Below are 12,085 nucleotides of genomic sequence, written 5' to 3'. Positions count from 1 at the left end.
AAAAATGAAAGAATACTTAGAACTTTTAATTTTATTTATATTTTTTTGAATCCTTCTGTATGTCTTCTAAGTGAATTCAGTGTGTTTTGGCGCGTCACACGAGCGGAAATCCATATTTTTTCTGAATTTTATAAATGCGAATATGTATTTCCAATATATGAGTGATGTGGGCACGCACCCAAATACAAAYAGAAACCGTTTTTGCGTTCTATACACACTTGGGACAACATTTATGGTAGGTAAATATATAACACACGTACATACATATGAGTAAGTACATAAACACATGCTCATGCCCACAGTTCGTTGCCTGTTTGGCTAATTGTCTACATTTACATAATTACATACACATGCATGTACGTATGTTTGTCTGTTCGCGCGCCAGTGCTGGCCAAAACGAAATGGTAGCACTGCTTAGCGTACWGCCTGCTTGACTGAATGACTGTTTGATGGACAAGCTGCAGTTGGTGCCCAGAATACAATCTCCCCGGCAGACTAACTAGTTAACTATCTGTTTTGTTTAGGTATAAATAAATGTTCGTCCAATTGTTTMGGCTAATCGAATAATATACATACGTAAATGTGAAATACATAGTTGATACTTTTTGTTGTTGGCAGCACAAGTAATTTATTGAAAGTTTTATTTTATGTGTAGCAATACATATATGGAAACTTTTACACATACGTATGCATGTCCATACGTACGTACGTACATATAATTGATAATTACTAGTCCTAACTGTAGCGGTATTCAAAACTTATTTTATACGTGCTACAAAACAGTCCTAAAGCTAAAGTAGTTCGCTGTGCCAATGGTTCTATTCATCACTGTATATACATATTATATGTACATACATATGTATGTTGATGTAGAATATCTTGTATTTATTATTAACTAAAACTTAGGAAATAGGTATATTATTTTATTTTYAAAGTCTATTTTTATTTCCAAGTACCTTTGGTGCGGTGCGTCGTCGTCTTTCTCATTTGACTCAAAACGCTGGAGTTGGTGGCTAGGCGAGTTACACACTGTAAGCGGCAACGCAAACTAAGAATACCGTATAACGAGTTGTTGTTGGGAGAAAAAGGTAAGCAAAGAATTTCAAACAGGAAATTCAACACTAACACTTTGCACGCTGATTTCTTCACTATTCATAGATTTTCTAAGTAATACAATATTTTCCTATTGGCATTTTCAACATTTAACAATTTCTTTACTATTTATATTTTAAGTGTGTACACTTTATACGTATTTCTGTTTTCGAGATTTAAGCAAATGTGATTTTTATTTTTTTAACTTACAAATTTTTTTTGTTCTAATTTTAAAACCGTTTCTACTCATTTGTCTTGCCTCTATTCTCCAGCTCTGGGTATTTATTGTATTTCGTTTTGCTTTTACACTTTCCAAGCAAAAACAAAAAGTTGCCTTGCCCAAGTAAACAAATGTTAATTACTTTAAGCAAATTCTATATATTTACAGCGAAAAGTTGCACTTCAAACGGCGACGAAGTGAAAAGTAAAAAACAAACGTATACGAAATAATCCGCGCGCACACACACCTATACACACGGTCTACATATACACCACTCAAGTGCAATTCGTTCTCGGCGTTACGCCCACAAAACAACGATTTCTGGCAATTCTTCGTTAGTCCGTACGCACACGTCTGTTAACGGCAGCAGATCTCGTAAAACTAAACTCAAATTGGAAAGAGATTGACCAAAATCAATCTTTCTACTCGTGACCAAATGGCTCTACTCACAGATACTACCTGCGCTGTTACCATACAGTCTGAATAAATATACACTGCAAAAGTGTCTATGCCGCACAGCTGGCTGCTGATGAGAGCCTCCACTGCTCAATATTCAGTCAAAACATCACTCACAATTGCATGCAAATAGATACGTCTCTCACAAATATGGGAAATACACATGAGTACTTACACACATCCATATGTATATAAGTGATTGTATCTCTTGTTGGGAATACATTGTATCTCACGGTTTTCCGCCGTGGCGGATATTTAACGGAGCTGCGCGTACGTTGAGGGCACTCCGCTTCAACAGTGTGACATTGCAGCTTTATAAAAACGTTGGRCACAATGCCACCCTGAAAGTAGTAGACCAGTTAACATTTTCTTTCCCAAACCTACCAAACTAACCAAACCAAAACCAAACTAAAATAATATAAAACTAAAATTTAAAAAATTCAAATAACTTAATAAAACATATGTTATTTCAAACGATTATAGCTGGCCCCTGCATTAAATTAAATGTTGTACAAATTGGCAGCACTTAGTGAAGTTACAAGCCCACTATTTGCAAAGTACCAGATTATCACACCTCCCTTACAGGGTGGTCCCAACGATAGTAATCTTAAAAATTAAAATTACTATTTGGCACACGGAATTTTCTAAAAGCAATGACTAACAAGAAGCAAACACTCTAAATAATCGGTATTGCAAAATATATTTCATTGACAGTTTTTGTGTGTGAAATTTTTTAAAGATTTTTTAGGAAAAATATTTGCGTAATCTCCAATATCGCAAGTAGAGTCAAGAACCACACGAGTTCCTTTTGAGTTGGCAACCCGGTGTTATGAAGCAAATTTATTTGACAGCMCGAAAATAATTGACAGTTGCCTGCGCCCGCTGTCGTGAATTTGCGATTTTTTGTAGCGCGTTTGATATAATTTATTTCTGACACAATTCGCCTTTGTCTGTCTATCTGCGGTGTTTGTAGGCTAGTTGGATTTTCCTGCGTAAAGTTTATGTACAATATTTGAATAAGACGAGCGCACAGCCAGGAGTATTCAGTGATTCAAAAGAACRTTGTGTGTGAAAATGTCAAACTCAAGCGTTGGCGATAAAATTGTAAGTTTCTTGTTTGATTGGTAAGCTTTTTGTTTTCTTATTGTGCTGGTCTGCATTGTATTGCACTGTTTTGGTTATGGCCAACCGTTGTAAATGAAAGGATTCTTTGGTCAACGATATGCTGTGGCCGGAACGGAGCTATAGCTGCCAATCGCACATACGTATGTATATGTTAAAATTAGCAAAGTTGTTTAGATCAAGTGGTAGAAAGAAACATTTTTGAATTTTAAATAGTTGAAAATTCATACGCGAATAAGGGTAATATTATTCCAAACGTACGCATCAATCATTTGATATTTTGTGCGTCTGCTTTAAATGCTACCGGCAGCCGGTTAATGCCGGCAAAAATCAWAAAAGTCAATAGAGAAAAGCCGGCACAACACGAATCCATCCTCGACATCATTTATACAGCTGTGAAACACAAACAACAACAATCAAATTACCACAAACCAATATATATGTACACAAGCCGTCAGAGGGGTAACGTAATGTGCGGCAGATTTACGGCAAACCAAGTAGCATTTTCGACAAATAAGAATGAAATAAGAAAATGCATTAACTATATACTCGTGTAGGTGACAAATCTGTAAAAATTTGGCAATCTGTTGTGTTAAGCCGATTTCGATACACGAAGCGTATCTATACGCTCGCTTCGCACAAACACCCACCCACCCACTTTGCACACTTTAGCCGTACCGTTCTCTACCACCCACAATATACGAGTTTGTGTGTAATGTATGCACATAATAAAAATATACTTTTGGTGAAAATAACGCGCGTCTTTGAACTTGCTGGTAATTTATAGCTGATGTGACAGTTTCAAAAGTGTTTGGTCCGTCATGATTACTTTTTACTCCGAATCTGCAAAATCAATTAAATTTACTAAAATGTAATTTAAAAGAAAAATGTATTTCGAGATAGATTTGAAAATAACGTAAGTGTTATAAAAATATATGAAAGTATCTTCAGTTTACATTCTTTACTAAAATTTGAATTTTGCAGTGATTTCCGAATCTCCAAAGAGTTAAATATAAAATTACTAGTAATTTACAATTCCGGCGCAATTAAGAGATCTCTACATAACATCAATGCAGCTTCGTATTTTAAATTCCTTGCTCTTAGCCAAATGCGGAGCACACGGTGGCAATTGCATTCAGTATGCAGCAACCGTTAGCAATGTCAACAAGTGCCGTCACAATAAARAATTGTATTTTTTAAAAGTACCTGTAAGGTACTTCTGTGCGAGAAAAGTTCCCCATAATTGGCTAACCTTTAATTATGCTAAAATTGAGTTTGTAAAAACATTCCAAAAATTTTGAAAAATAATTAATTTGAAATCGGTTAAACATGTCGATGGTCGAATTGGAATCGTTACTGTATCGGAAGCGGAATGTGGTGTATGCTTTTGTGCGTCATAAGCTAATGCTGCTCTGTAAACAGTCGGTGAGAAAAAGTGAAAATAAAAATTCTGCAGCTCCTCCATAACGGTGACGTATCGGTTAAAATGCAATCACTTAGTACCCACGTGCTGCTCAGTTTTTCGAAAATAGCCAATTACATAGTTGTTTAAGTGAACTTGAAAATTTGGCTAGCGTTCTAAATTTCTTTAGTAAACAAAGGAGACAGATTAACACAAGAAATTAATCAAAATAAATAGATTTCTTGTGCGGAAGTAAAAACAATTGACAAAATAAGAAATAAGAAATAATTCATAAAATAAAATATTAAAAAAGAAATTAAATACTAAAAAGAAAAGTAAATCGCTTTACATACGAACATAAGAATATATAAATTAATAAATCTAAAATAATAAATGTAACGGTTCACTGAATTATTTATTAAACACATTTTTTTTTTCCTTTCAGTTGATACGCGTGCAGTCCGCTGAAGGCATAAAACGCATCGAGATCTCACCAAAAGCTAATTTAAAGGAGCTCTTCGAAATGGTACAACACAATCTCAAAGTTGATGGCTTCGGACTCTTCAAGGAACGCAATTTTCTCACAGAGGTAAGCTTTCCACATATAATTATGTTATTAGCCTACTAATTGAAGATTCTATGTACATTACAGTTGCATTCTAGTCATTCGCAGAAAATTGGTTCCTGCCTTAAGCATGGCGATATGTTGTATCTGAAGAAAATTGCTGGAGGATCGATTCGTGTGAGTGCCCAAATCAGATAATTTAGCATAATTAAATCATAAAGCCTAGTTTTGATAGAAGCTCTTTTAAAAAAGAAAATTAGTATAAAGTTTGTAAGTTTTGCGGAACACTTTAATTTAAAATCCAGACCGAATAATAATTTGGTTGCGTTTCGATGCATACCATATGTCTCTCTTTCCGAACAAATATACGAATATACAGCAATAAGCACGTTATATATTTTATATACTTTTTCCATCCACCAGCGTACCAGCACCACAGCCATTGATGATTTTGAGACTTCGAGCGTTAATYTACCGGCAGCAAGCAGCACCATATTATTTCAACCATCTACCGCAGTCGTGGAAGATGAAGTGGACCAAACGCTAGCTAAAATAGATGGCTTAATCGAACGTCCGCGTGATCCAAAGCTGTAAGTTGAAGTTTAAATATGAATTCATAAAAAATACATTTCTAAATGTAAAATTAATTATTTTTGCCTCGTTAGTTGTCGTCACAATGCCAACGGTCGTTGTGTGCATTGCTCACCACTTGAACCGTACGATGATAATTATCTGAAGGAGCAAAAGATCAAACATTTGTCTTTCCATTCATACATACGCAAACAAAAGTCGGGCATTGATCGTGGCAAATATGTCGCTTTCGATGATATCAATTGCCGCATAAAGCCAGGCTGTCGTGAGCATCCCCCATGGCCCAAGGGTATCTGTTCCAAGTGTCAGCCATCGGCTGTCACGCTAAATCGTCAAATTTATCGACATGTTGATAATATTATGTTCGAGAATCCAACTATAGTTGAACGTTTTCTCGACTATTGGCGTACAACAGCYCATCAGAGGATGGGTTATCTGTATGGCACCTATGAAGTACATGCTGACGTACCRCTTGGTATACGTGCAACTGTCGCCGCCATTTACGAGCCGCCACAAGAATCGACACGTGACTCCATTCGATTGTTGGACGATGAAGCAGCTGCTGAGGTGGATGAGTTGGCGCAGGCCTTGGGTTTGAAGAAGGTGAGAAACGTAATTTTTCTAATTAACAAAACTGTTATTGAATTACAATTTGTATTCTTTAAATAGGTTGGTTGGATTTTCACTGATCTCATTACCGATGATCCAGCTGCTGGTAGTGTCAAGCACTTACGTGGCATTGAGACACATTTCCTCACTGCGCAGGAGTGTATTACGGCAGGCGAACTGCAAAACCGTCACCCGAACCCGTGCAAATATGGCTCTAGCGGTTACTTCGGTTCGAAATTTGTTACAGTATGTGTAACAGGTATGTGTATTGTGTACAAAATTTATGGAAATGCATAACTGTTGTTTTATTTTGTTTCAGGCGATAGCAGCAAACAAGTGCATACAGAGGGATATGCTGTGTCAGCTCAATGTATGGCTTTGGTGCGAGACAATTGCTTAATACCCACCAAAGATGCACCCGAATTGGGATATGTACGTGAATCAACAGACAAACAATATGTTCCAGACGTTTATTATAAGGTGAGTCAAATATTCATTTCTTTTTCTACCATATTAAACTATTAAAAAGCGTCATTAAGCCAATAGCTTAAAGCTTGAAAATATACGGCTGGCAAAACATTTCATCTAAATTAATAAATTCGAAAGTAATTCAGAAGCTGTAGTATAATATATTCGACTCATTTGATAAGCCGAACCAGCTTCAATGAATCCTAAAAATTCTTTGGCCAAAATATTAAATTTCTAGATCCGTTTATCTTTTGACCACCGTAGTGAAGTTACTCATTTAACCACTAAAATTTATGCATTGATATAAGTGTATTCCTATGGAAGATGTTGATTGAACTAAACCCTATCCAAAGCATAAAAATTGTCTGACAAAGTCTGCTCAATTTTCGAAAAATTACGTACTTTAAATAAAAATGCGGATAAGTTTCCGTCAAAAAGATTTTTCCTGAATTTGTGAAACTATACATAACCTAGGTAAACATTATAACTAAGCAATTACGATATAGATGCCCATAACTCCGCACCAGAAAACTAAAATTGTGCCTTCCCATCCTTCGTTACCCCCGTTCAATGGACATTAACACAAGGTAACTGCTAATATTTTATCAAACGACCCAAAACATTCTCATAAAGACCGTACCTTGAATCTGTTTCGACGGTAGTTATCATGAATTACGGGAATTGTAATCAAGGAAAGGGACTTAAATCACTAATTTCCTACTCAGTCATTTGTCGCTAAGGCAGATCCAACAGTATTCTGTTTGTTTGATAACAGAATAAACTTTTTTCCTGTGTTCCAATTGAGGTATTTTCTTTTTATTCTATAGAATCTGTAAATTATGGTGTTTAAAGCCAAAGTTATTGGACTGCAGTATATTAAAGTATCGGCAAACCTTGTTTTGTTTAAAATTCTTCGAACATTTCGTTATAAATAATAACCAAACTGTGCAATCCAGTACACAATTTAGTTTAAGACTAAATCACCAAAGCAGTATTTTACAATCCCGAATACCTTTGCTATTGTTTTACTACTCTGTGTCTTCGTATCGCCAATATTCTCCATGTTCAGTGAGGTGTTTACATTATAGTTTAAATTATTTATCCAAAAGCATTTCAAAATTTCCACCTCATTAATATCCGATAACCTGGCATTACAAAAGATCAGTAGATCTATTGAGGCATGACAGCTAGCCAGCGTAATTTAACCAAACCTTATATCCGATAAGTTGCAAATATTTTTCGATAACTTTCGAATGATTAGATCATACTTTCAATTAGTTTCCTTATCGATTCAATATTTCGCTCATGCTACCATTTTTGTTTTTCCATCATTTTTGTAACATTTTTCGATTTTTTCCTATTGTTCGCATAGTTCTCGATAAATCGATTACTATCGGATAGTTTGGGTATTTTTCGCCAACTCGATTKTTTCCCGATAAATTGATACTTTATCGATAACTCGAATGTTCCTGATAATTCGATTATTATTTATTTTATTTTTCGATAAATTGATTGCTTCCCTATGCACCGGTAATTTGTAGATAACTTTACTATTTCCCGACAATTTGATTATTTTTCGAAAATACATCGGTATATCTTCATTTAAATTTTTGTCCGATTTTATGTGCGTCACTTTTTGCATTATAAAGCGTGTACCGAGAATGAGAATCCGCTCTAAATAATTACATGTTGTTGTTGTTAGGGTTATCTAGTCCCCGTTCGGGTGGTAAGGTTCAGATAAGTTGTCATCGAGGTCATTAAGCGGTACGCCCAGGACGGAGTCGGACTAAAAGAAGAAGTGTGTCAGTTGTTTAGGGTTAGTTGATCATGCAAAAATATGGTTRCATACGGGTATATTTGGTATGTCTAGGTCGATTCCGGATAAGTAGGAGTTATACATGCGTTCAGTGCAYGTCTAAAGTTAGTTGCGTCCGGAGTCTGGTTGGCGTGTTGTCTTATGYCATCGACGTAGTTGAGGAAGGACCTCTTCATGCACCTAGTAGGCGGTTCCGCTTCAAGCAGGTGACTGYAGGGACGGTTTTTACGAAAACACTCCAGCAAAAACTGCTTGGAGAGTTCTCTATTTTGCTAATAAATATATATAATGAACATGTTATGATCGGCTTCTTCGATAACCCCTTAATTGAGCGAAGTAGCAATTTTTCTCGCCTTATAGACAATTGCTTTGTTGACTAAATTTAGGAGAATTTCGTAAATTTCTTCACTCAACTTTCCCACCAATTAAAAGACGTTTCGCTTCCTGCCCATTTATTCATAAACAAGGCGTTTAACATAACATTTAATAACATGTTTCTTTTCATACAATTTCCTTTAGTTTTTCGATATTTATTTTTATTAATTAATTATATATTTTGCTGCTTGTTCACATTTAACTTATAGCGTTTAACATCGAACAATAGATTACGGCTCATAACCGTATATAATACATTAACGCAGTTTGATTATTCAATTTGGAACTCAATCACTATTAATTCACGTTTTTCCACGTTTCCATCAACTAAAGTATAAATAATTTTTAAAACTAATTAATCTATATYCAAGTACGTACATTTCATCTAAGCGCTTAATTATTTTGTTGAACTTAAATCTTAAAGATGAAGTAAGAGAATACGCAGCCTGTTGTTAATTTCGAAACCCAAAAAGCTAATGCTCAAATAATGAATTATTAGATTATTTTCGTTTATGATTTTCTTTTCGTATTCTATGTAGTTTTTGCTTAAAGTTTTTCAGTAATTTTGTTTTTCTYTTTTGCTTTACATATATTTTATTTCAAAATTGTATGCTATTCATTTGTATTTTTGTTCGTTTGGCTCCGTTTTCGTTTTCGTTTTCGTTTTGTTTAACATTTTATTCACTTTGTACCAAAATATCTGCGCTCTGGGATTGTCCATTTCAAAATGTTGTAATCCGCTTTGGGTTTGTTTAAATTCAATATGAATTTCCTTTTGAAATCAAGAAATTCCTGCCACACTCTGGATCCATACTTTTCCATTCATTCAAATGCTGTTTTACTCGTAAATATATTTATTTATTTTCACAATGCTAACATTGAATATAATAGACATTTAAATACAATTAACACTGGTTTATGGTTTGCTTTGGATAACTGGATATGCCTTTTTTGTCATTAGATTATTTTTGACGTAATAAATATACTTTAACAATTACTTTTCGATAGAGTTTTTGGAAAACATTTTAAAGCATTTCCAGTTCGGAGTGGCAAAGTAGGAATTGAAGTGATTGGTATTTTTTAAAAAGCGTAGGATAATTTAACAAAATTAAAAAAGATTACTCGTAAGAGTTATATAAAAGCTTTTTTCGCTCGGAATTGTCATAACGGTTTGTACCTACTCTTTTCAATTACTTTAATTTTCAAACAAAAACATCAGTTAGTCGGTGCGGTGTGTTGAAATTTTCAGTTTTGTACTCAACTTCATAACCTTAAACTAAAAAGTATTTACAGTTAGAGCTGTTTATTTATTAAAAAATATTTTGAAGAAAGGTTGTCACTTATAGAGTTAAYGGGTGGGCTGAATTAAATCACAATACTACCGCTTTTGGTTTTTTAATTACTTTATACGTACTAGTTCCGCTTTCGAGTGCTACATTTTTTGTTAGTATAATTGTAGGTAATAAATCTAAGTCGTCAAAGAAAAAGTAAAACGGTTTATTCCTGTAAGTTTTCGAGTGGAAAATTTGTAAACATTATTTATATAGTTTTATGGCGGCTTTGGTGGTACTTGATTACATGTTTCGTTTGATTTTGTTTTCATTAGATGTGTGTACACTTGAGAATCCTTGAAAACTCTCTCTCATTTTTCTGCTTGTGTGGAATGTTGTTATTGTTGTAGAAATTTAGTGTATTTAATGCACTCAATTTTATTGAGAAATCCGTTAATTGTTATGATATTGCCTCAATAAACACAAAACCAGAAAAATCTATCCTTTAACCGATAAAACTGGACCGTTTTAACGCGCCGTTTGCGACTTCAAACCAATATTCGGGCATTTTCTGCTCTATAAAAGTTATCTTTTCAATCAACGCTTCTACTGTCCGCCATTATTTACCCGATAGCACCCAGCAAGTCCCTACTAATGGATCATTTCATGCAATTTTTATCGCTTGCATGGAAACTTCSTACCTAATCTTTCCGAGAATAAGTTAAATTATTTTGTTAGGGAATTTTTATTTTGGTTCGGAAAATTCGCTGGCATTTCATGGCAGTTTTGCCGTTGTGACGAATCTCGTGAACACATTTTGTATATTCAAATGGTTTTATCATTCTACTCGTTTGACTGAACACAATTTTGTAAAGATTTATTGTTGAAATTCGCAACATTACGTTTTCGGGAGAGAGAGAGAGAGAGAGGGAACAAATTAACATGTTAGAGGTATTCACAGTATTCGTTTTGTTTGCTATGTGCACATCGCGGGATTAACGTTGCACTTACGAATTTACTTTATGGCTTCTATTATTTGGTTTCCCTATGAAAGTGTTGGCAGCTTTTATGCAATAAATGTTTTTAAAGTTATTTCCATTGCTCTATGAATACCTCTTTTGGCAAATTGTATATTTTAAATGTTTTYATTTTCCTCTGTTGTGCTCACCACACGCTKGTGACATGTTCGTCGCCAAGATTAAGATTTTTCCATACTAAGTATTTTTGTGTGCCTCCGATTTTCTTAGTTTCGAAAGGTTGCTTGTACTGTTGAACGCATAAAGCTTTTGTACACATGTCAGTATATGGTATTCCGCGCGGCCATGTTTCGAGTCGATTTTCCGCTTATGTATTTTTGTTGTATATATGTATATATGTATGTATGTCTTTTCTATGAGTATGTATGAGTTAGTTGAACAAAATCGAATTTCAAACAATCTCCATATGTGTACGTTTTTTTTGTGTGTGTGTGTGTGTGTTTGTATATCGCGCATAGCTTAAGTAGTAAGTCTTTATAAGTGTATAACGTACTACATACATATTTATTTGATAAAGTTTTTTTTCTGTTTTTGTTTTTCAAACTTTTGTAGTGCTCCGTTAGTAGCGTCGTTTTGCTACATATGTACATATGTATAAATATCGAGTTTTTCATTTTTGAATTTGTAGACTCTTTAAAATACGCAAAGTAATATAATGTAATTCGAAAATGTAAAATTGAAGTTTTAAGTTATAAATATTTACATATAAATAGTAATACGCAACAATTTCAATATATGTATGTATAGACTTAGAGTTTTTTAAATTTTACTTTTTTTCTTTACCTTTGAACGCAATTTATTTATAAACTTTTTTGTATTACATACATACACATGTTTTCTTATCAGTTTTTTGTTTTTTTTCGGCATGATTATATACTTTCTCTAYATCTTTTGTTTTAATTTTTTTTCTACATACATACATACATAAGTAAATACCCTTTGAAAGTCTGCAATTTTACATTTGTTATCGCACAAACATCGAAACGCTAGAGCTTCGTTGCGAAAAATGCACTAATCGAAATAGACGCCGATCAATAAGTACAACTTTCCACTTAAAAAAC

The 12,085-nt window shown here is 34.2% G+C and overlaps 1 protein-coding gene across 1 annotated transcript in view; it reads left to right on the top strand.

Moving 5' to 3' along the window:
- Positions 1–4,018: 4,018 nt before the first annotated feature.
- LOC108973479 (nuclear protein localization protein 4 homolog) overlaps positions 4,019–12,085 on the top strand; it is a gene marked incomplete in the record, with an annotated part of 62,565 nt that continues 54,498 nt past the window's right edge. The window contains 7 exon segments of the mRNA XM_018940777.1: positions 4,019–4,315; positions 4,738–4,881; positions 4,945–5,034; positions 5,281–5,447; positions 5,523–6,051; positions 6,118–6,316; positions 6,377–6,537. Of these exon segments, the coding sequence (XP_018796322.1) occupies positions 4,220–4,315; positions 4,738–4,881; positions 4,945–5,034; positions 5,281–5,447; positions 5,523–6,051; positions 6,118–6,316; positions 6,377–6,537 (1,386 nt within the window).

The sequence above is a fragment of the Bactrocera latifrons genome, unplaced genomic scaffold (genome assembly GCF_001853355.1).
Source record: "Bactrocera latifrons isolate USDA-ARS-PBARC rearing strain unplaced genomic scaffold, ASM185335v1 scaffold_48, whole genome shotgun sequence".
NCBI lineage: Eukaryota > Metazoa > Arthropoda > Insecta > Diptera > Tephritidae > Bactrocera > Bactrocera latifrons.
The sequence above is the reverse complement of the archived record's forward strand: the minus strand, read 5'-3'. Positions and strand labels throughout refer to the sequence as shown.